Here is a 25,272-nt window from a genome sequence, read left to right as displayed (position 1 = left end):
CCAGATGGAAACTCTGCCATGCATCCCTCAACCCATAAACTTCCAACATTTCCCTGACTGCAGTGCATCCCCCTTCTGACGGGTTCGGTGTTCCGGAGTTGCCCCCCTGTCTGTCCAAATTGACATCTGCCCAGAAGTTAAAGTCCCCCCCAGAACCACATGCCCGAGGCCTCCAACATTATCTTCGGAAGTGTCCTCTGGAGAAATCGTGATTGACCCATATTGGGGCGGGGGGGTACACCGTTGCCAGTGTGATGTTCACTTTCTGTACAGTGCCCACAATCATCAGGGCCCTATCCTCAACATCTGCCCATAGTTTGGTCACCTCCATTTTTAGCCCTCTGCTGACAAGGGTGCCAGCCCCCACTTTCCTCAGAGGGCCCGGGCCGCAGTATTCCTCACCCAATCATGCGCCCAAAATCCTATGTTCCTCCCCTTTTGCATATTTGGTCTCTTGTAGAAATAGCACACCAAGTCCCACTCTTCGGAACTCCCTAGCCACTAACGACTTCTTTGTGGGTGAATTCAAACCCTTAATATTCAACGTACCCACTTTGAGAAGGCCTCCCCTTTGAGGACCCGTGTCTACTGCCACTTTAATCCCAATTCACCAATCATCCCCTCAGCCACCCCGATGGCCCAGCCCCATATCCTGTGCCCACACTCCCACATACAATCTGCTCGAAGAAAGACGTGTTCCTACCCTTTCATTCCCCCTCTTCCTCTCAACCCCTCTCCCCCTTAAAGGTGGCCAACATCCCCCGGTTAGCATCACCAGTGGAGACTGGTGACCTCCCGGTCCCTTCTTGAAACAACCTAACAAACATTGAGCCCCCTGACCCCTCCACCCCTCATCATCATCATCCCACAATCTCCTCAACTCCAAAACTCTCACATACAAAACGTGCTCCGCTAGCCAGTGCACTGCCAGAATCCCCAAAGACCAAGACCCCTTCTGGGCTTCCATTCAAGATATATAGACTTCATCTCCCCGTCCCTCATACCTTCCCTTCCCCTCCCTTCTCACATCCACTTGACCTTATATCACATATCTGACTTTATTGCTCTTCTTTCTTTCTACCTCCTCTCCCTTCCTTCTCTCCATTCCCTCACCTCCACTCCCAAGGAAACTGTTCTACATAGTAAATCATTGTTTGTATCATGATTGTTAACCTGCTTCTACCATTTTTGTACCTGTTGGTATATTGTAAAGCGATTTGGCTTAAAGCGCTATATAAACGAAATAAACATAAACATAAACTAAAATCCTATCAACCCTATGACCCCTGAATCCACTGCAATTCAAATAGCAACTATCAACAAAACGTGTAATCTTCCACAGTGTCTGGAAAACAGAGCCCACTTCTGGCGTGCCTGTGGGCCGAATCTCCATGTAACATGTCTGGGGCATTATGAGAGCCGCATCACCCCAGGGCTAACCCCCGGGCACCATCAAGTGGTTCCCCACCACCAACCGTAGCCTCAAAGCTGGCTCTCCTTTCCTTTCAGTCAGCACTCAAGTGTTCCCAGCTTGCATCAGGCCTCCATTGCGGGGGAAGCGTTCATCCTCTTGTATTTCCTGGAGCCAGATATACGTCTCCGTCTCGGCCCCTGGCTACGCCATTGTCTGTCGTCCTCATCTCTTCCTTCTTTATTCTGTTCATTGTCGGGGGCTGCCCAGCTGCTCAGCTATGCAGTTTCTTATATCTCTCTCTGTCCTCAGCTTCTATATGTGTCCTTCCAGTTCGAATGTGAGTGAGAACGAGAAGCCCCATCTATAGCAGATTCCTTTTCCCTTTAACCACTTTGTGAGTGGCATGCACATCCGTCTCCTGGCCAGAGTCAACAGTGATAAATCTTGAAAAATCGTCACTCTCGCAGTGCCAAGGGTCATCGGCCCCCTCTGCTTCGCTCTCTCCAGGATTCGAGCATTGTCACTATAGTTGTGGAACCAAACTAGGACAGTCTTTGGGCCCCCAGTAGACCCCCCTGCTCTATGTATTCTTTAAATCTTGACCTCATCAATAGAGTCATCCTCAAATAGGAGTTTCATAATTTCGAAAGGGTTCTTTTCAAGTCTTGTTCAGACTCCCTTTCATTATCTGGAACGCTGAAGAGTCTCAGGTTGTTCCATCGTTCACGATTCTTCAAATCGTCAATTTTAACAAGAATTCCTCCTCCCGGCTCTCCATATCATTTAGTGTTTGATACATTTGTGTTTTCAGTGTGCTCAGGGAGGTCTTATTGTTCTCGACTTCCTCCAGTCTCTCTTCCATCTTGTCGATCTTTTGGGTAATCTTGTTGACCCGGCCGCCAATGTCCGCTCTCATGCTCCTCATTTCCTCCATCCAGGCCTCTACATCCCCCTTAGATGCCGCCATTTCTGTCGCTGAGGTCGCCTTAGTGGGTGTAGTCAGGGTCTCAGATATGGGGCGCTGTGGGGCGTTTTTGTAGGTTGCCAACTTCTCCCTCACTTCCATACTCACTGTGCCTGGCGTCTGCTGGTGTCTCTTGTGGCTGTGATTATGTCCATTGTCTCTCTTCCCAAGGCCTCGGAGGAGGGCACACGCCCCGAGACAGGGGGCCAAACCCTCCGGTAGACAAGGGCCTGCGTTGCAGCACAGGCAGCTAGTAAGCACCCTCCACTGAGTTACGTCATCAGAGGTCACTGTGTATTGCTGAGGACCCCTTGAGTGCTTTGCCCCTGTCCCTTCAAGTGGTCCAGAGCTGCCAGGGAGGGCCACAGTGGAGCCACCATCTTAACACTATTCGCACTCCGCACATACATGACGTATTATATGAAGTGTCGATGGGAGATCAATGTTGCCCACCGGTAGGTCGTTCCTTAGCCATTTATCTCACCATGGCATTCGGTGTAACAGCAATGAAGTACTTCAAGACACCCCGCCATTATCTTCTGATGTGTGGGAATCCTACTTTAGTTTAGTTTAGTTTATTCATTTATATGATGCGCACCGGAACTGGGGGTGTCAGGGTGCAAGCAGTACAGAGAATGCAAAGCTCGACCCCACAGAGCGGCAACCAAATGGGGGTATAACGCCCGCAGCCCTCCCACTTCTTCCGTGGCCCGGGTCACAGTGCCTGGTACAGGGAAGGGCCGCATGTCCTTCACTGAGGCTGGGACAAGTTGCAGGGGGATTGTAGAGGCGTCCCTTAAAATTCTCAATGACCTACCGTGTTGTCCTGCCGTCTTCCCTGGTGTGCATACACGTGGATTCACCCGCGTGTCACCCACAGGTCCCCACAGGCACAGGCCGCCAGCGCCAGTGAGCTTTTCTCTCTGGGGGAGGGGGGCGCCACACCACCCGACTCTCAGACGGGTGTACCGCAACTCCTAATCAGGCCGAGGGGGTGGCATTAGTCCCTCACAGTCAGAGCTCATGATTATCCGAAATGAGGGTCTGCGTACAATAACAGTGGCGTAGCATGGCCGTTCCTCCACTCCCCGAAGCGTGCCGGGTCGTACTCGTCTCTCTTGCCGTGCCTGGAGGAAAGCCTTCAGTCCCTCGTGGCGTGGGCAGGTCTCTGGCCTCCTCTGGCCAGGGGCTTCTTCCCTCATATCGCGTCCTTCTTCTGCAGGCGATAGAGCCGCCGTGAACGCAGCCATTTGCAGAGCGGGCTATCACTTTTGGTTTCCAGGCAGGCAATGAAGTCCTCGTTCTTCCCGAAACCTGGGCGGATTCTCTCCGCTTTTGGGACAGCAGGTGCAGGACCACCTCATTCGCCTCCCTGTCCCATCTCCGCTGGTGTGGGGGGAATCATAAATGGCGGCTCAATACACTTATTGGCACTGTGGAACCAGAGGCTTACATGGAGGCTTCCAGCATCCCTGCGCCCCCTGGTAGCCAATCCTCACAACATTTTTTTAAGCCAAATCTTGGGGTGGACGACATCGAAGATGAATCCATGTCGTATTCTACTCGAAGAATGGATGAAATCTCTCGAAAAAGTATCGAAGATATTCCTGTCAAGGAATGAGGCGTACAGCATTCAAAGAGTAAGCATGGAAAAACGGAACCGAGGCCAAAGCTGCGTGTGCTACATATACCAGCAGTGAAGTCGACATCGAGACGGAGGCCTTTTAGGGACATCGGGTCGACAGGCATCAACGCACAGCGCCCCCTGCTAAAACACTGGAGATTGAAAATATCAAAGATAAGGAATATGTGGGAGGACACAATCCATTCGGAAGCAGGCACAGTCCTGCTTCAGGAGACGCATTTGCTGGGATTGAATGTATGTGCCTTGGAATTGGAGGAGGGCAGTATAATGTGGTGGAACATGAAGGTTATCATAGGGGGCTCTCGGGGACAATCGTGGTACACAAATCTGTGCCCCTGCAGGTCAACAAAGTGGTCAGGGACAGAAGGGGGTGGTATGTGATAATCACAGGGGCCCTTTGGGGGGAAACAGTTCTTATTATTAGCACCTCTGCACCTCTGCCACTGCAGGCAGACGTTTTGACGGAACTCCAAACACTGTTAGCGACCTACGGGGCAGATCTCACACTGGTGGGGGATGATTTCAATGACGTCTTAGACAGGGGGATGGACCGTTGGTCCTGGGAAGCGATGTGTCCCATGGACGAGGGACGCACTAGAATTGTAACCTTCCTGGTGACAACTGAGTTGCGGGACGTATGGAGGGACCTCTACCCGGACCAGATACATTTCTCCTACTCCTCTGGGGCCCATGACTCTCGATCTAGGCTGGACTACATGTTGGTACCACAGGGAGCACAGCACTGGGCAGGGTGGCAGAGGCATGGTACCTGCCTAGGGGGGTTATCGGACCATTCCCCACTCCTGATTTATTGGGAAGGAAAAGCGAGAGCTGGGGAGAGGGAATGGAGGCTGAATGCCTACCACTTGGGGAACAAAGCGATTAGGAAATCCATTGGAGAGGGATCAGAGGAGTAACTGCACCCTAAACACAGGGACGGTGGAAAGTGGGGGCACATTATGGGAAGTGTACAAGGCAGTGATAAGAGGGATAGCTAGATGCGCAATTGGAACATTCTTAAGGCAGAGACGATCCAAACTACAGGAAAAAGAGAGGGAGGCGATAGATGCAGAGACACAAGATGCCCATGCACCCTCGGTGGAAACCAAGAGGGCACTGGCCAAGGCTGAGAGTATAAGGAGGTCGCGGACGTATGCTTGCATGGTTGGAAAGGATGGAGGGAGGGTTGAGATGGGTTCAGGCTTTAGCAGATCGAGAGAGGGGGAGCACACGAAACGGGTGGCTATCACCCAGGTTTTTGTAGATGACCAGAATCTGTAAGCAGATGTCCGAAGTCCACCAATCTCGGAGACAGATATCTGGACAACGTAACCCTTCCATTCTTGGGGGAGCAGGAACGTTTAGGGTTAGAGGCAGACATAACCAAGGAGGAGCTACTGGGGGTAGTTCAGGGGTTATAAGCCTCAAAAGCACCAAACCCCCATGGATTCCCGGCCGAGTTCTGGAGGTGTGGCTGGGATAAAGTGGGAGAGCCCATGCTAGAAATGTTGCAGGAAAGCCGGGGGAAGGACCAGCTACCAGAAGATCTTAGATTGGCTGACATAGTAGTCATTCATAAAAAGGGTAAACTACTGAATGAGTGCCCCTCTTACTGCCCATTATCGTTATTATACTTGGAGGCAAAAATCCTAGCAAAATTATTGGCCAATAGACTGCCCCGCTGATAAGTAGTTTAATACACCTGGACCAGTGTGGGTTCGTGCTGGGCAGGGCCACCCAAATGAACCTACAAAGGCTCCACAATGCCATGGTAATATCTGACTTGCTGGACGGGCCCCACTGGACTCGGAGAACGCCTTTGACTCTCTCAGTGGGCTTTTCTCTGTGCAGTCATGGGCAGGATGGGGATAGGGCCCCAATTTATGAAATGGGTGAGACTGTTCTATGTTCAACCAATGGCCCGGGTACGGGCCAACTGTCACAGGTCCCGCTTGTTCCCTTTGCAAAGGGGTATCCTACAGGGGTGCCTACTGTCAACCCTGTTGTTCCTCATGACAATAGAGCCCTTGGCACAGGTGATCAGAGCCGACCAATCTATTCAGGGATGTGTATGGCCTGGTGTTGGGGAAATATAAAATCTCCTTATATGCGGATGACCTACTAGAGTATCTGGGGATCCAGTAAGATCATGCCCGAGGACTATCGAGATACTGGAGGAATTCCAATGGTACTGTGGTCCAAAAATGAACTGGAAGAAATCAGTCATTATGTTTGTTAAGGGGGGGGGCAGAAGCCATACCAAGGGGTTGCCCCTAAAAGGTGACATGGAGGGGTTAAAACACCTAGGAATATACGTGAAAAGGGCACTCAAAGAATATTTTGGAATGTAACCTCAATCCAATAATTAATAGACTACGCAAGGATGCCAGGCACTGGGCCACCCTCCCAGTGATCCGGCTGGGGAGGGTAAACTTATTAAAGATGCTAGCACTCCCCCGTCTATTGTATGTGCTGCAGAACACCTCAGTGCGGCTTTCAAACAAACAATTTGATGTAATTAACGCGCTGATCAGGGAGGTGGTGTGGGGGAATAGACAGCCCCCCATTGTGTTACGCACTCTGACCAGGTCAGTGTGGGAGGGAGGGGTGGTCCTACCTGACATAAAGCAATACTACTGAGCAGTCCACCTGATAGTAGCGAATGAATGACTGTACAGAGGGATGTGGGGGGCAACTCCCGCACACGAGGCTGGAACTGGATCTGGTGAAGGGTGTAGACCCATTGCAAGTGTTGTTCAGGAGCTCAGGTTGGAGACGACTACCCCCAGCTGGTCAAAGGCTAGTGCACATCCAAGAAGAGGCCACAAAGGCGATGGGATGTAACGGGAGGATTACAAGATTCCAGGTGTTATGGGATAATCCGGCACTGGGGGAGATCAAGAAGTTGGGAGGCCAACCACAGTGGGTCAGGGTGGGAATAACTAAAGTAGGGGACGTGATTGAACAGAATGCAATGGTATCCTTCCAGGGATTAAGGGACAAGCATGGCCTAGGCCAGGGTGAGGCCTACACATATGTATGCCTAGCACATGCAGTGGCAGTACAGTTTGGGGATAACCTTGACCTCCTGGACCACAGCACCCTGGAGGTTAACTTGTTTGCAGAGGTAAAAGGGGATAACTGTACTATTTCAGGCCATCAACAACTTCTCAGCATGCTCCCTGACACAGCTAAAAGAGAAATGGGAGAGGGATCTGGGCACCCTTGAGAGTGAAGAATGGGTGGAGGCCATGGCGGTGGCAAGGGAAGTAAATGTGGCATCCCGGATGCGGCTGATCCAGTATAAAATCCTGCATAGAATGTATTAATCGAGAGATCGGCTACAGAAGATGGGCAGAGTGAGGCTGCCATATGCCCCAAGTGTGGGGAATTGGAAGGTACATTTTGTCATATGTTATGGAATTGCCGGCGGGTCTCAGCTCTGTGGGAGGAGGTCCTTTGCAAACTGGAGAGAGTGCTGGGCAGAGCAGTCCCTAGGAATCTTAAAATGTTACTGTTACATATCAGCGGCAACCTTGAAAGGAATAGATAGGAAAGTAGGTCTGATGGCAATCACGGCAATGATGGTTAAAAGGGATCTGGCAGTCAGATGGGACTCTTAAGACATTCTAACGGTAGCAAGGTGGGAATGGAGAACTGCCGTAGTATGGGGAAGATAACTTATCGGATTAGGGGGATGCAGGGTAAATATGCTAAAATATGGTGGAAATGGGAGGACTATGCAGAGTGAAGGGGCGGGGGCGCCATTATCATGCAGGTATCACGGGCCAGCAGAGAAAAAGCAAGACTGAGGGGAGGGATGAAAAGGGTGGAGGGGGGAGGGATGGAGAGGGAGGATGCGGGGAAACCACATTGTGCAAAGTTGTGTTGTTCTGAAACATGTTCAGTGTTTTTGAAAATGCGAAAAAGAGTTGATGAAAATAAATTAGACAATCTGGGATGTGTATAGTGTGATGAATATGGACAATGCGTCCCTTCTCCCCAGAGGGGAACCACACACGTTGAGGCTAGGGAGGGGACCATGCACAGCAAGACCCTCCTTAAGGATCTGGGCGAGTGGGACCTCAATGGGAGGGGCTCCACCTCAGGAACAAGGACTGCCAGTCCAATAAGGACCGCCCAGTCCGGAATACATTGTCTGCCTACATGGGACTTGGAAAAACAGTTTTTACTTCGGTTTTAGCTCCTCCAGCCAGTGACATGCCTTCCATCGCTTTGGCTTTAGGTAATGCTAGAATTTCACCTGAGCGCCACAATCAAAGTGGGACACACCCTTTTTGTTTGTGATTAAGTACATAAACACATGTAGAACTGTGAATTGAGAGGAAACTCCTATACAGGGTGGAGTGTGATTCCTATACAGAGGCTAGCCTCTGTAGAGGAGGTCATTGAGGGGCGGAGCCGCGCTGGACCGAGGTACCTGTGGTAGAGTGGAGTGGGAGCCAAACACGAGCCGGATGCTGGAAGGCTGGCGTTCTATCGGACCTAGAAGTCAAGGTCAGCGGAAGAGATGGAGAAGCACCAGTTTCCTCTGATGGAGCAAACCACAGGGAAGCGGTGTTGGGCCTGGGACCAGGTAACCGATGCTGAGACCAGATCGCCAGGGAGAGCCTAGATCCCAGAGCTCTACACGCGAAGGACATTAGCTGCAAATGCAAGCAGCTAAAGGAAAGTGAATGCTCACATAGATTCTCTACCAATGAGAGGTACGAAGACTGTGAATCAAGGCTGAGAAATCCAACTAGGTTCAATGAACCTGAGACACCCGAGCGGACAAGCCCACCATAAGAATCAAAGCGACAGAGGTATTAACACTTTGCATCCAAGGTAGAGCAGACAAGGATACGGTACCCTGAGAAACCTGAACGGGCAAGTGCCCTATGTAAGTCAGAGTGAAGGAGAAACAAGCATGTTGCATCAAGGTTGGGAAAGCCAACGAGGTTACGTTAGCCTGAGAGCCCCGAGTGGGCAAGTGAATTACATTGATTGAGAGAAAGCAAGTCTGCCAGAGGGCCGTAGGACTTCAGAGAGCCAAAGAACCAAAAGCTTGTTTAAAGAGAACTGTGTTAAAAAGGACTTGTTGAGAATCTGAGTAAAACCCTTGTTTTCCTGAGGAAGCGGGAACCCCGCAGAGGATATTTTCTTTTGACCAGCAAAGTCTCCAGTAAAGTTGTGAACCATTTTGATCATATTGACGAACTTGAAGCTGAAGCCAAGTATTCCAAGGGATTGGGCCAGGCAGAAGCCGAAGATGGAGGCCATTGCTCCGCTTTCCCTTTTTAGTTACATTTTACAAACTGGTAGGGCCAAATCAGTTGGCTAGGATTTTAGACTATGGACTGCTTTCATTTGACAAGCACCATTAGTCTTTGTTTCTAGGCATGGAACTTCTCTCATAGACATAGGGCAAGTTAGGAGTTTTCTTTTACTTTTAATAAACATGCTTGAAACATGTTAATCGTTGGTCTGAGTCCTTTTTCTTGTTCGTCGCTATTGCCTGATAACTTGAAGAGTGACACAAGCAGCAAAAGGGGAACAGTTGTTCAGAAATGTGTTGAGCCTGGTCTGGTTCTACAAAACTTGCAAGAGTTTCTCCACTTTGATGAAAACAAGACTGAATTGTTCTTCTTGACAACACCTGCAACAGCCATCGCCACAAAGAGGCGATTACCACAAACAATACCAATGTGATTTGTACAAATCATCAAGACAGCTTGAAGAGGCAGACACTCGCCTCCTAAACCCACTTCAGTGATGCTGTGCAGCAAGACTATAATAAAGACCTAATACATACCTCAGACACCCACGTAAAAGTTCTAACCATAACACCGGCCCATCATCTGACCAACTATGGGTTGCATCTTGTTCTTTGCTGCTCATGAATTAGAAAGAGGTCAGAGTCCTGAGCTCTGAATCGCCTTGCCAATGTTCCATGCGATTACTGGGTGCAACATTGTGTCATTTTTTGGAGGCAGAGGTGAAAGGCCTAAATGGGACACCTGGAACACATGTGTATATGTCACCTCAGTATCCTGTACATTGGCTGACAGGCCAGCACAACAGTCAGTAGAAGAATCGCTGAAGTAATTGGATAAATTCATAGATTTGCGATTTTACTATACCAGCACTGAAGAGCATGTCAATGAGGCAAGAAGAACAAGTTACTTCTTACCTTGTAACGTTCTTTCGACGGGATGTTCCTCCGACGTATTCCTTATCTTAGATATCTCCTTCCAGCTCTGCTGGCCTCGGAAAATGTTTCTCTAGCGGGCGCTGCGCGTCGACGTCCTCCGAGTCGATGTCCCTCGACAGCCGCCGTATCGACGTCGACATCATCCTGCCTATAAAGGCCGCGCGCAGCGTCCGTTGCTCAGTTCCGTTTTGTAGCCCACAATAATTCTTTCTGGACTAGACTAATCACCCTGAAGGAGCGTAAGCTGCAACAACAAGGGAAGTAGAACTGCGGGGATGGATGGGAGGGTCGATAAGGAATACGTCGGAGGAACATCCCGTCGAAAGAACGTTACAAGGTAAGAAGTAACTTGTTCTTCGAAGGGATTGTGTCCTCCGACGTATTCCTTATCTTAGATAGGCTCCCATAGCAGTATTCTATCATTGGAGGAGGGAGTACTGACTTCACGCTGTCTTCTATTGATGAATAGAGTGCAGTACAGCCCTTCCAAACATAGTCTCTTGACTGGAGGAGGAATCCAAGTTGTAAAATCGTGTAAAGGTATGGATAGACGACCATGTAGCGGCCGCACAGATGTCTTTAACCGGCACACCTCTTTTGAGGGCCGATGAAGCTGCAATACCTCTGGTCGAATGAGCCCTAAGGTTTTGAGGGGGCTCTTTCCCTGCCAGTTTATAACATTCCAGAATGGCTAGAATGATCCATCTGGAAATGGTCTGCTTAGTTATTGGTAACCCCAGCTTGTGACCTGTGTAACCTACAAACAGCTGGTCTGCCTGTCTTATCCTGGCTAGTCTACTGATGTAAAAACTTAAAGCCCTTCTAGGGTCTAGCCTGTGTAACCTCTCTTCCTCTTTCCCCGGATGAGGAGGAGGATAGAAAGATGGTAGGGTAATCTTCTGAGTGATATGGAATTCAGAAACCACCTTTGGGAGGAAATTAGGCTTCACTTGCAGGACAACTTTGTCTTTGTGAAAGATTGTATGAGGGGGTTTACAAGAAAGAGCTTGTAATTCGCTCACCCTTCTAGTAGATGTAAGTGCTATTAATAAAACAGTTTTAAGGGTAAGGAATCTTAACGAACAAGAATGGAGTGGTTCGAAAGGTGTGCCCATCAGGAAAGTTAGGACTAAGTTTAAATCCCATAGGGGAACTTGGAATGGTCTTGGGGGATAAACATTGGTTAACCCCTTTAGAAACTGTATTACCAAGGGTAACTTGAAATAGGATGGTTCTTCCGCAGTGCGCTTAAAGATGGATAGCGCTGCGAGATAGCCCTTAATGGTGCCAACTTAAAGGCCTGAATTCGCCAAATATAGTAGGAAGGACAAAACCATTGGTGTACCACATGAAAAGGGGTCGATATTCTATTCTCTACACCAACTGCAAAATCTGTTCCAACGGCAGCGGTATAAAGACTTTGTTGCTGGCCTCCTTGCCGAAAGCAACAGCTCCATAACATCATCAGGGAGGTCCCAATCCTTGTACCTCAGCCTTTCAGTAGCCAAGCGTGAAGGTTGAGGGTTTTGATGTCTGGATGGAGAACCTGACCTCCCTTCTGTGAGAGTAGGTTCTCTCTGAGTGGAAGTCGAATTGGAGGGCAGATGGACAAGTCTAGAAGGTCCGGGTACCACGTTCTCCTGGCCCAATCCGGGGCAATTAGGATCATGGTTCTCCGGAATCTTCTCAACCTCCTGATCATTTGAGGAATGACAGGGACCGGTGGGAACGCGTACAGAAGCGGAAACTCCCAGTCCACTATGAACGCGTCTCCCAGAGCTCCTCTCGGGGGAAATTCCCTTGAGCAGAACAGATCGCATTTCCTGTTGTTGCTGGTGGCGAACAGATCCACCTGAGGGGTTCCCCAAAGGGCGAAGATCTCTTGAAAGACTTCCTGAGCTAGCTCCCACTCGTGGGAGACTGTGCTCTGCCTGCTCAGAGCGTCCACTGTCAAGTTCTTCTCTCCGGCTAGGTGAACTGCCGATAGAGAGATTCCTTCTTGGATTGCCCAAAACCAGAGCTGCATCGCCTCTCTGCACAGGGGTAGTGATCCAAGCTTCCTCTTTTGTTGAGGTAATGCATGGCCACCATGTTGTCCGTCATTATCAGGACATTTTTCCCTTGTACAGCTGGCAGGAACGCCTTCAGCGCAAGTCTGATGGCTCTCAGCTCTAACAGGTTGATATGTAGTCTGGACTCCGATGGAGACCAACGACCGCTGATGGTCAAGTCGTTGGCGTGGGCTCCCCACCCCATGAGTGAGGCGTCCGTGACTACTGTTATCTCCGGCCAGGGTTGCCAAAATTGTTCTCCTTTCAGAATGTTCTCCTGACAGGCCCACCACTGAAGGTCTCGAGCCACCCTGTCGGGAACCTGAAGAAGATCTGTCATTCTCCCTGAGAATTGTGACCACTGAGTCCTCAGTGTCCACTGGAGGGCTCTCATTCTCAGGCGAGCCTCTGGCACTAGGAAAATGCAGGATGCCATGAGGCCTAGCAACCTCAAAAAGTCGAAGGCTGGGAGACGTTGGGCATCTTGGAATTTGGTAACCATCTGTAGAATATCTTGAGCCCTCACCTCTGGTGGCGAGGCTTTTCCCAGGGAAGTGTCCAGGATCGCTCTGATGAACTGGAGTCCCTGCGATGGTATCATTTGTGACTTCTTTAAATTGAGGGAGAAGCCCAGTTTGTGAAGGGAGTGGCACACGTGATTTAGCTGGATCTGAGCTTGTTCCGAAGATACAGCTCTGATCAACCAATCGTCCAGGTAGGGGTAGACGTGAATCCCTTCCCTCCTTAGACTTGCCGCCACTAACGACATTAACTTGGTGAAGACCCTCGGGGCAGAGGTCAGCCCAAATGGCAGCACTCGAAATTGATAATGAGAGTTGCCAATTGTGAACCTCAGGTATTTCCTGTGTTTGAGATGGATAGGCACATGGAAATAAGCGTCCTGAAGGTCCAGAGATACCAACCAGTCCTGGAACTGAAGGGCCTGAAGGATCTGAGAAAGAGTGACCATCTTGAATTTGTCTTTCCTGAGGAATTTGTTCAATTCTCGCAAGTCCAAGATGGGTCTCAGTCCTCCGTCTTTCTTTGGAATGAGAAAGTAAGGGGAGTACCAGCCCTTGTTCCTCTCCGCTACAGGTACCGGTTCTATGGCGTACCGGTTCTATGGTACCTTTCTCTAGCAGGTCCAAAATTTCCTGCAAGAGGAGCGGATCTGGAGCTTTCTGAGAGCTGATCCCCAGTGGATGACTCTGAGGTATGCGTAGGAAAGGCAGGCAGTAACCTTGGGCAACTGTTTCCAATGCCCAAGCATCTGACGTGATAGCCTGCCATTCCGCCAGATGTTGAGTCAACCTGCCTCCTACAGGTGTCTGGTGAGGGAAGTCCTCAGAGTGGTTTTGGGGCGGCTGATGCAGGTGCCGATGGTAAAGAGGCACCTGCTGTTGCTGCGGCTTTTGAATATCTACCCCGTCCACCTCGGGTAGTTCTTCTTTGTCCCCTTTGAGCCAGTCGTCCTCTACCTCTTCCGAATGCGGAGTAGAAGCGAAAGGACTTGCCCCTCGCAGAGGTTCCTGTGGGACGAAAAGGTGTCTGACGGATTGCAGCGCCTAGGGATTTTGCTGCTGCTTTTGAAGTTTGCAGTTTCTCTAAACTGTCATCCGCCTTTTTCCCGAACAAAGAAGAGCCATCGAATGGCATGTTCAAGAGCCTGGCTTGCACATCTGGGGCAAAACCAGACTTTCTCAACCAAGCGAATCTCCTGGTTGTTGTACTTGCCGCCATTGCTCTACTGATACTGTCAGCTGAATCAATGCCCGTCTGGAGGGATTCGCACATAGCGTCTTTACCGTCCTGTATCATATTCAGGAACGCCTCCCTTTCTTCTCCCTCCGGGATGCAGTTGTCATGATCTCTGCTTCCAAAAGATCAGGACTTGCCCGACTCCCTTGGAAGCAGACCCATAACCCCGGTTCCGAGTGCCAGCCAGTCCCAATTGGGACCTTTTGGACCCTGTCCTGGCGCCAGTGGCACCAGGCTCATAAAGATGCCCAGTCCCAGCGCTGGAAGCGCCGGGCTCATAATGCTTGGGTGGACTTACCTGCAGCAGACCATGCTGCTTACTTACCTGCCAGTTGAACCCCTGATCCTCTTCTGTTTGGGACTACTTTTCCTGTTGGGTGGGGCAGGAGCCACTCCCTAGGTTCAGAACACTGGAACTCTTTTGGAAAGCAGGAACTCTTTTCTTACCTAGGCGTGGCTGTGGAAGGAGACACCTAAGCACTACAGGAGGCTATTTAAACCACACCCGATGGATGAATCTTGCTTTGTGTTATTCTGCATTCTCTGCAGCAGAACGCTCATCGTGTCTTCTGCTTCTGATCCTGGGCCTAAGGGAACAAAGGCTTACCATCCTGGAATCCAGTCTTCAGCAGCACCTGTAAAGACAAAGAAATAACAGGTTAGCACTACGGTCTTCAGTGGCAGCGCATCTCTTACCTGGTCCATCGGCTGTCACCAACATGCATTCCGGCATCTGAAAGACAAAGGCTTACCTACTCTTCGCACGCTTTGGAGGCCTTCGGCGCTGCATCCCGCATCTGAAAGACAAAAGAAGGTGCGTTTAAAGACATTGGGCAACTTTATTACTCACGTGCCATTACTCCTTCCCACGCCGAATCCAGTGGGTATTCGTGCACCCTTCAGCTTCTCTAAAGCTCCGAACTTGTACCTGCAAGATAAAAGGGACAGTTAGTGCGCATCGTGAAGCAGGCTACAAGCGCTTACTTACGTGCTTCCAGGCGCTTTTATTCCTCACGCGGGTTCGATCCTCAACTCTCATCAGCCCGCCATCCGCCATCGCCGGAACCCTGCAAAACAAGAGATATCATTACAAAAGACTTTTAAGACATTTGAATTGCCCAGAACTTACCGTTCGTGCAGTTAACGACGGACAGCAGTCCTCTGAGGTCAAGAGGCCTGCACCCTTATCCAGTGAAGAAACTGGTTACGGCACCCTGCCCCGAGGCAGATGGAGAGCTCGGCGTTCACTTACCTAAGACATCTTACTCTTCAAGTCAGACATACAGTGCACAGAGGTCCAGCCCAAAGAGCCAACCGTGTGTTACACATCACCTTTGAAGATACGGCATTCACCCAGTCAAGACCGGCGCCTCTGCGGGAATCAGGTGAGCGTTACAGCAGTCAGCCGCTCTAGAAGCACACTCCCAAAGTGTATGGCTGAATCTAGCAAGGGTGCAAGTAGCATTAACAGATTTCAACGCCATGCTACATGCCGAAAAAACTTTCTTTGCCATAGCATCATATTTTTTATCGTCCCTGTCCTGTGGGACGGTAGGATAAGCCGCCTTGACATCAGTAGAAGATGCTGCCTGTACCACCAGACTTTCTGGGGATGGGTGTTTTGACAAAAACTCCGGGTCTGTAGAAGATACCCTGTATTTTGTAGACAGTTTTTTATTTACTGCCGGGACGACATCTGGGGTTTCCCAGTTCGTCATAATCTTCCTCTGAAGAGCTTTATGAAAAGGCACCACAGGATCCTCCTGTGGGCCTTTGTCAAGAATATCCGTGAGGTCATCTTGTTGGAAAGATTGTGAAGGTGCAGACCACCCCATAAACTCTGTGATCCTGGCCATTAAGGCTCTATAGGGGGTTTCAGCATGCTCCCCCGGGTCTGGCCTAGCAAACTCCACCTCAGGGGAAGTGTCTAACCCACTTGCCTCATGTAAGGAATCATGAAGATCCTTTAACCTGCGTTCTTCAGAGGAAAATTCCTCTCTAATTGGGGTTACAGGCCCCTGCAACTCAAATGTGTCTTCCTGTTCAGACAATTCACCCTCTTCCATAATTGAGGACATAGTTCTCAATTGTTCTGAACTCATAAAGGGTGTAAACCCCATTTCCAAGGCAGAGGGTGCCGAACTTGTCATAATCGGCCTCGAAAATGTCGATGTCATTGACGCCGACGTCGAAAGCTTCGAGCGTGGCGTCGAAAACAAAGGCGGAGGCCTCGATGACCTCGACAGAATTGGGATTCTGCTCAACAATCTCGACGCCATCGTCATCGAGGACCTGGGGATAGTCACTGGGTGTGTTGTAACCGTGACTTTTCTTGGCGTCGATGCCGGTGTCGAAGCTGGCGTCGAGTCGACAGACCTGTGTGTCGAAGGTCCCTTCGACAACGGCGACGAAGACACCGACCTCGGCGTCGACGGAACCTTCGAGGAAGGTTTTAAGGTCATAGTCCTACTCGAGGGTTCGAGACGCGCTCGAGAGGTTTCCTTCGCCGGGTACTGCGACTCGCGGCGTTTTTGACCTTCGGGTCTTTCGACCAGAGCATCGCTCTCGGCAGTCTTCGAGGGGGTCGAGGCCGCTTTCTCGAAGACGCTCATCATATTTTTGCAGAATTCCTCCCATTCAGACCGGGAACTATGTTTCGTGGGGCAAGGGATTCACTTTGGAGAAACAGAGGAAGAGGAAGACGGAGAAGGGAATCTTCGACGTCTCCTCTTCGAGTGCTTCGATCTCGAGGAGTGATGGGACCCACTCCGAGACCTGGAGCGCGAATGGTGACGAGGTGACGAATGTCTCGACTTCGTAGAGGAAGAAGAAGCTTTAAAAGTCTTACCTTTCTCCAGCTTCCCCCTAAGCTCCTTCAGGGCCTTAGCTGTCATGGACATACAGTCCTCGCACTCCGAACAATGGTGTTCAGCTCCCAAACACCACAGACAAACTCTGTGAGGGTCAGTCAGTGACATATTTTTCCCACAATCTCGGCATTTTTTGAAGCCGGATCGAGGAGTTGTCGGTTCCGACGAAGACGCCATCGAGTACGGTATCGAATAACTCGTGGTAAATAGGATTAACCTGACAAAACTGAGCAACGGTATTCCGAGGCACTGAGTAAGCGCGGAAAAACGTAACTGAGCAACGGATGCTGCGCGCGGCCTTTATAGGCAGGATGACGTCGACGTCGATACGGCGGCTGTCGAAGGGACATCGACTCGGAGGACGTCGACGCGCTGCGCCCTCTAGAGAAAAATTTTCTGAGGCCAGCAGAGCTGGAAGGAGATATCTAAGATAAGGAATACGTCGGAGGACACAATCCCTTCGAAAGCAGCTATTAAGGCAAAAGGGTAGTGCAAATGGCAGTCTACCTACTACACAGGATGTGCACATTCAGCATAACAAAAAAGCTGCATATCAGTATATAAATGCTAAGCCAGAATAATGGTTACACAATTGCAGCTTCCCTCACTGTGTGATTGGGGTAGAAGGAGAATAGAGGCGTGGGAAATATGCTGGACAACTCTACCAAAGGATACCAAGCTACTAGGGAACTCCAACGATGTGACTACAAGGAAGGCTGTACGGGACACTGCAAGTGTCAGAAGGCTGCTCGGCACTGTAATGTTCTTTGACCTTGTAGCACACTTTGCACTGACTAAGATATGTAAAGTGGAGACAACATTCAAGTGTATTGGATGTTTAAATAAGCATTTACTGTAGCAGGCATAGTAATGACAACTTTGTTTTTACATGGCATAAACAGCAATCATTCTTTGACCCCCCCCCCAGCCATCTATAATGCCTAACTATTGAAAACAAAAAAAGCCTGTGTTAACATTCAAATATACACAAGTCACCAAAAATGCAGGCACCATAGCAGCAATTGGTGGACATATTTGGCTTCCAGGTTTTTTACAAGGAAAATGTGTCATGGGCCTATAGCCAATAATCTTCAATATGGTATAGTCTAAAAGTGTGCCGAAGTTCATGCATCTATCAATCAATTGTTTAATATCTAGAGTTGGCATTTTATAAAAATGTCTGGAATGTGCCTGTATATACATTCTATTTAACACTGAATTATTCTGTATAGAATAGAATATGCTGTTAGATGTGCTAGTTTAATTGGGACATGAAAATAAATACACTGTTGATATAGTACATATGCTTTCATAGTTCCTTTGTTCATAGGTACTGAATGAAGCAGTAGTAATGCTTTACACCCTCAGAAAGATCCTCTGTCACCTTGTCTAGTTAACTGCAACCTATTTGTACGTATTTTCTCAGTTTAATAAATGACATCACAACTTTCACAGTGACAAACATTATTTTGTAGTGGATTTTCCAAAGAGTTTACTATAAAAACGATGTATATGGACTGCAATGTTCATACACAAAATACACAATATTCTGAGCAAGAACAAGACTAACGGTCATGCATAGATATATATACATTGCCCAAGATTGTCACTTTTCCTAAGAAAAGAATAACCATATATCACAATGAAACAAAATGTACAAGCATTCCTCCAATCAGGTAAATCCTGAACAAAAATGTAAACGGGGTCTCCTCCCAAGTGAAAGTGTAGGATTCTGATTAAAACACGTTTTTTATGTAAAGTGGGATTAAGCCAAACGTAAAAACCCTTAACAAGTGATCATTGCATAGGACTATATTATTACAATAGGTTTCGTACAGTATTTTACTTACCCTTCTCCAAGCTTCTCTAGAACATCAAAAACCTCTTCTGGTTGCTTTGTCAAACTTTCTTCACTCAATTTTTTCAGTTGCCTCAAAAGATAAAAAAAGAAACGTACTTTTACCAAGCAAAGCCTTTTGTCAAACTTTATGAAAACAATCATGTGTCCCCTTTAATACATCTCATTGTCTGATGCAGTCAAACGGAATACAACCAAAGTTACACCTACAGGGTGAAAATAATAACGAGTCCCCCAAAAACCAAAGGAATAGTAAAATCGAAGAATCAGCCTGTGTATAAAGTCCACAACACAAACTTAACACTATCAAAACATGTTGGTACTCATGATGCCGAGCAAGACATTCGCAAATTACTAAAGTGGCACGCAAGAGGATGCCATGCCAGCCATGATGAGCGACATGTCCCTCCAACTCAGAAAACCATCTAGAAACAATATGTTGGTGCAGAAATCCATAGGGCTTCAGTTAAAGCCTAATGTAGTAACTACGAACAACTGTTACACATGTCACACTTGTGTAATCCATGCCAAACTCACAATGGGAAATCCCTGTAGACTCAAATCTTCAGTAAGTTATATTTCCAGTAGGGGAGGTTATTTAATTCTTATTAATCTCATTAAAAAAAATCAAATATATACATTCTCACATCGGTATATACATTTGATTATTAGTTAGTGTCTTTTTACATCCAAGTATAGCAGGTATGGTATCTATCTTTGCTAAGTGCGGCTTAGTATTTCTCAGTCTAAGTCCTTGGAATCTTAAATATCTGCCGCTCAGGAATCGGTAAGCGATTGGTGTTTTTCAAGCTGCGGACCATCTGTGTTACAATGTGACTCTGTGGCTCTGCTGAGGGTTTGTGATTTCTTTTCTTAAGTCATATTAGGGGACTTGACTCTAGATCAATCACACTGGGGAGTTTTTCCAAAATGTCAACAATCCCAGAAGATGATTTCGGATGTGATAATTCATATCAAAGTATTGCTCATTATGTTCAAAGTGAGAGGAATGAAAAGCATTCTGGTCAGGGCCTAGGAGCTCCGATTTACTAGGATTTAGCCCCATCAACCATTGTCAAGAGGAAGGGCATGGTCCAATAACCTCCTGGCGAAGAGACAAAAAAATCCCCTACCAATGGGCGTTTTCCATTTCAGCTCATGTTTACTTTTAAGGGTCAGCAGACCCAGACTTCACCAAGAATGGAAACATTGACAACATTAGGTCTTAGGCAAGCCGCGTTGGATGAAGAGGAATCGCAGGGCTTGTCCTTCAAGAATGGCCAGAGGTCCGGTGGCAAGCCATGGTTTCAAATGCATCAGATGAGGTCTATGACCTGCACTGCAGTCCGGAGAGAGTTAGCGGGAGCTGAATGATAATGGTTATGTACATTCTCAAAGTTGTTTGCCCAAGTTGGGTTTCTGTTCTCCCCCCTCTTGGGGGAGATATATCTTTAGCCAGGTCCACTGGTTTAGGTGTAGTTCTCGTCACTGAACATACTGTGCTGGATGTAACGAAGACTCCTTAACTAGCCTGGTCGTGGAAGGATGAACTCGAGGGGGTTTCGCCCGTATTTCATTTTTCAAATTTTCTAACCGTTTTTTGAACTTTTTATGTACATATTCTTACTCTTGTTCCTATGATTCACTGCTCTACAGAGGCGTGGGCCTCCTGACCCTTTAGAATAGGGGAAGCACCACACCAAAGCTAAATTGTCAATCTTGGTGGAATTTCTGCTTCCTATGTTGGTCAAATGTTTCACCTTTGGTGTATTACTAGGTTAGCTTTAGGGAGAGTATCCCCTAATGGAGTGTCTACGGAGGGGGGGGGATTCTATGTCAAGACCGGAGGCTCAAATTATGCTTCTCTTTCTTTTAATTAATTATACAAAGAAAGCTCAGCAGCAAAGTATTTTTGCACTTACATATAACAAAACTCATTCTGGAAGTGCATTGATCAAAATACATAACGTAAAACCATTAAAGTACATATATGGTTCATAACATTCACAGTACAAGGGAAAAACTTCAAATCCCATGATGCTCCGAAGGTCATCAGTGTCCAATGTCGCGTGATACTGTCCCTCCAATCAGTGTACAGGTGCTCCATAAACAGTCCTGAACAAGAAATAACTTCCTCTTTCTTTGCTGCTCACACCAAGAGAAGTAATTTCTTATTCAGAACTGTTTATTCTTTACAATAGTTATCTGTTGTTCTTTATTAACATTGATTTCTTTCACGAGCGTATTGAATATATATATAATTGCTTTTAGAAGTGTGCCCAATAGCCTCTCTGGTAAATTGAATTTAGAAGTGTGCTCGTTGAAAGAGCACAACCATCATATCACACCACCACGCTTACGCTCTCCTTTACATCACCGCTCAACTAGAACACAGAGATACTATGACACCATTCGGTATAACTGTTCTCATACCAACATTCCGCCGCTTACTCCACATCACTCTATGTAAACACTGCTGGTATCACACCCCCAGCCAGGCGTTTTCCTCAGGCCTAACGCAGCCACATCCGTTCCAGATAAATCCCGCCAGAACGAACACATTCTCCTGATCTCTCAACCACCACACCTACCGCTAAGAAGCAGCTATTACACGAGTACCGCACAAGCTGCACACATACCCGGTGCTCACACGCACCTTTTGACTCTCCCTACTCTCTCTACTGATCTGAACTTCGGGTCCCAAGGGCGTTCAACCTACCAGCGCCTTCAGACCATACCAATGGTATATAAGGCGCTATATAAGTGCAAAATAACATAACATAACATAAATATATATAAATATATATATATATATATACATATAGCGCTATATTGATTTTACTCCATTTGTTTTGTGTTTCTTCATTGTACACCGACGCCAGCTGCTTCCCACTGACGTCGGTGTCGATGCGGCTAAAACAAACGTTTCGTTCGTGACAGATATAAATCTGTCTCTTGTCATCGCGGCTGCTGTCAGAGTGCCGCGGCACCGCATTACATTTTGTCTGCCTCCCCGGCCCGGAATTGTACGCACGGGCTCTGGGGAGGACCTCACAACCCACAGCTGGATGCGACGCGCCGGTGCGGCACCAGGGGCAGCACCCGCTCTCCCTGGTCCTTTTCTTGAGCTCCGGTGCTCGTACGAACATTTCCGTCATAACAGTTAACGGTTAATGAGAATGCCTGCGCCAGAGCAAGTCTTTGTGTCTCATTTCGTCTAACCAAAAAAAAGGATAAAAGAGGACCGCTACCGCTAGCAGTATCCACAGCAGTGAGCTTGGTCTGCTCAGCTCCCATTTGCCAGACAGTGAGTGGAGGTGATACTCCTACAGCATCACAAATATTATTTAATTATTTAAACAGATCTGGCACAATAAAGATCTTGGCCAGTGAGAGAAGGTGGTCAGCCCAGAGAAAAAAAAAAGAAAAAAAGAGAGGGGTAAGGTGATTTTATCATGGCAGCACAATACAACCCTCAATCAGACCAGGAATGGTCAAAGGGAGAGGAGGACTGGTGTTACATTGATGAAGTGGTAATGGAAAGGAGCCTACAAAAGGTCCTAGGATCTGCTGTTGAAAACAGCGTACAGAAAGCTGTAACAGATATGCTTCTACCCATACCACATACAGCAGTGCTTAGAAGAAATGGAAGAGCGCATGCAAGGTGCTTCTCCAAAGGGAGGTAAAAAGACACAAAAAAGAAAACACCTTACCCAAGGGGGAAGTAGTCCGGCTCGTAGGAGCAAAAGCTCTGTGACCCCCCCGCCCCCGAGCCAGTTGATGCCTGCGACTGATGCATTATCCGACGCCTTCTCCAGGCTGAAACATGCCTTCATGACCAGGGAGGTAACCCCTTCCTTTGAAAGATCCTCTACCCCCGAGGAAGGAAACAGGGGTGTTGGACCCTCAAGCCCGGAGGGAGACAAGCAGGGCACAGAAGATGAAGCAAACTCGGGATTATATGATGAAGAATCATCACACACTTCTTCAGAAGAAAATACTGAGATTTAGGATTCAAAACCCTCAACCTCGGGGAGTGCGGCAGCCCCTATCCCCAAGGCAAACACCAGGGAACAACGTCCTACTGAGGGAATGTTCGACCCTGAGGATTTAATACATCCTAGGTCCACCGACTGGGAGCCATCAGTCAGGACAACGGAATACATGCTTAGCAGGCTAAGTAAGCCTCTAGGAAAAGAAACCAGAGCAAGACTCAGAGCTGAATGTCCACGCCCTGAGATACTGCATTAGGTAGCTATGACACCGGAACTAGATTTCAAGATGATCACATTCATGGCAAAGCATGTGAAAGACCCTAAAAAGGGCATAGACAGAGCCTGGAAGTCATGCCAGGATAAACTATTAGACGTTGCGGGTACTCTCGCAAAGATTTTAGATCTGCCAGAAGGAGCCTCCACCTCCTCAACTCCAATCGATCCGGTCATTCTCTCCAGGTGGGCTCGGAGAGCCATTTGCTTGCTGGGAAATGCGAGATGCGCCATTTCTATCTAGCGCAGAAAAGGCATACTGTTCAAGATTGACTCAAAACTGACGGAATTGGCGAATACAGAGTCCGGTGCCGCTGCGCAAGAGCTACTCTTTAGTGATCCTTTTATAAAGGAGATGTCCAAGTTCGTAGGTACTTTTACCGCTCTGGACAAGGCCCAGGCTTCTATCAAGAAGGTTTTCTCATCTAAGGTTTTCATCAGGGCCAGTCGAGGTCACTCCTCCGGCCGTTCTGCATTCGACAGAAGATCTCAATACCAATATCAGAACACCTGGCAAGACCGTGCCAACACCTTCTTTCCCTCCAGAGGACGTAGCAGAGGCCGCTACTGGAGGAGAGGACCGAGGAATGGAACTCAACAACCCGCAGGTCAGTCTAGCGATTGCAGCGCCAGCGCCGCTCACGCCCATTGGGGGGAGGCTAATATTCTTTTTAGAAACCTGGGACGCTTTGTCAGGAGACGCCTGGGTCAGGGATACAGCGCGCGGACTGCGACTAGAGTTCTTCGCGCAACCTTTTCAGTTCAGTCCCTCTGCCCCAATAATTATGTCAGAACTAGATCAGAGAGCGTTAGACAGCGAAATTCACAGTCTATTTCAGAAGAGGGCGATTCGGCCTTGCTCGACCCCGGGAGGGATTTTCAGTCCAATTTTCCTAGAGCGCAGGAAGGAAAAGGTAAGGCCTGTAATACATCTGAAGGCACTCAACGAATTCCTAGTATATCAGCATTTCAAGATGGAAGGCATCCACATGCTCAGAGACCTTCTCAGGCCGAGCGATTGGCTTGTGCGTCTAGATCTCAAAGACGCTTACCTCGCGGTGCCCATCTATCTGGAGCACGTAAAGTATCTAAGATTTTCTTGGGATCACAAAGATTGGGAATTTACGAGTCTACCTTTCGGTCTCTCAGCTCCCTGGGCATTTACCAAACTATTGAGATCCGTAGTGGCGCACTTAAGAGAACAAGGCGTCCGCCTGATAATTTATCTGGACAACATTATTCTCATGGCTCAATCTCGAGAGCTAGTACAGGAACAAACCAAGCTAACCATAAACTTGCTCCGCAGTCTCTGCTTCCTCATCAACTGGGAGAAGTCGGTTCTTTGTCCTGTCAAGAATATAGAGTTTCTCGGGTTCATTGTAGACACCCAGAATTTGCAGCTTCGTCTTCCAGCTGCCAATGTCCTACAGAGGGATTTGATCTCGCTACGGGAGCTAGTGAGAGTAATAGGCCTTCTGTCCTCGTTCATTCAAGCAATTTTTCCGGGTCCCCTACATTACCGGGAAATTGTAAAGACTAAAAGGCCAACACCTGAGACGCAGTCTCTCTTATTCTCAAAGATTGACACTATCACCTCAAGCAAGGACAGAGCTAAATTGGTGGCTTTCGCACATGGAGGCCTGCAACGGCAGAGCCATCTTCGGTTCCGCTCCGGATTTCATCATAGAATCGGATGCCAGCCGTTCCGGATGGGGAGCAAGATGTGGCACAGCTGCCACTGGAGGGACTTGGTCTCCGCAGGAGCTAGATATGCACATCAATTGTCTAGGGCTCCTCGCAGGATCCTTCGCAATACGCTCCTTCGCCAAAGACAAAGTGAGCTGTTGCATTTTACTAAAGATGGACAACGTATCTGCCGTGAGATACATAAATCATCTGGATGGTACCAGGTCTGGTCCACTAGCAGAGCTCGCCAAAGACTGATCTCAGTTACAGCAGAATATCTGGCGGGTCTCAAGAATGTAATAGCGGATTGCCACTCCCGCCATTACGCCAACTCCAGCGACTGGAGTCTCGACAAGAATATATTTCTCTAATTACAGCAACACTGGGGCCCGCTATCCATAGACCTCTTTGTGTCTCGGCTCAATACTCCGGTGTTTTACAGCTGGAGACCCGGCCCAGTGGCCTCAGCGACGGATGCATTCCTACAGCCTTGGACGCAAGGGGTACTCTACGCGTTTCCCCCCTTCTCCATGATAGCGAGGAC

General features: G+C 48.3%; 1 protein-coding gene across 4 annotated transcripts in view; it reads right to left on the bottom strand.

Annotated features, from left to right (window-relative positions):
- Positions 1-25,272, bottom strand: part of STK4 (serine/threonine kinase 4) — a 1,472,593-nt gene that overhangs the window by 1,242,957 nt on the left and 204,364 nt on the right. For 3 of the 4 annotated variants that reach the window (XM_069651354.1, XM_069651352.1, XM_069651353.1), the window contains one exon: positions 18,767-18,847. In XM_069651354.1, the coding sequence (XP_069507455.1) occupies positions 18,767-18,847 (81 nt within the window). Of the gene's footprint in view, positions 1-18,766; positions 18,848-25,272 lie in introns of those variants that run through there. The other variant, XM_069651356.1, reaches the window with a different exon arrangement.

This window comes from Ambystoma mexicanum, chromosome 3p (genome assembly GCF_040938575.1).
Source record: "Ambystoma mexicanum isolate Mex_15411 chromosome 3p, UKY_AmexF1_1, whole genome shotgun sequence".
NCBI lineage: Eukaryota > Metazoa > Chordata > Amphibia > Caudata > Ambystomatidae > Ambystoma > Ambystoma mexicanum.
Note: the sequence above shows the minus strand (reverse complement) of the source record. Positions and strands in the feature narration are given on the sequence as shown.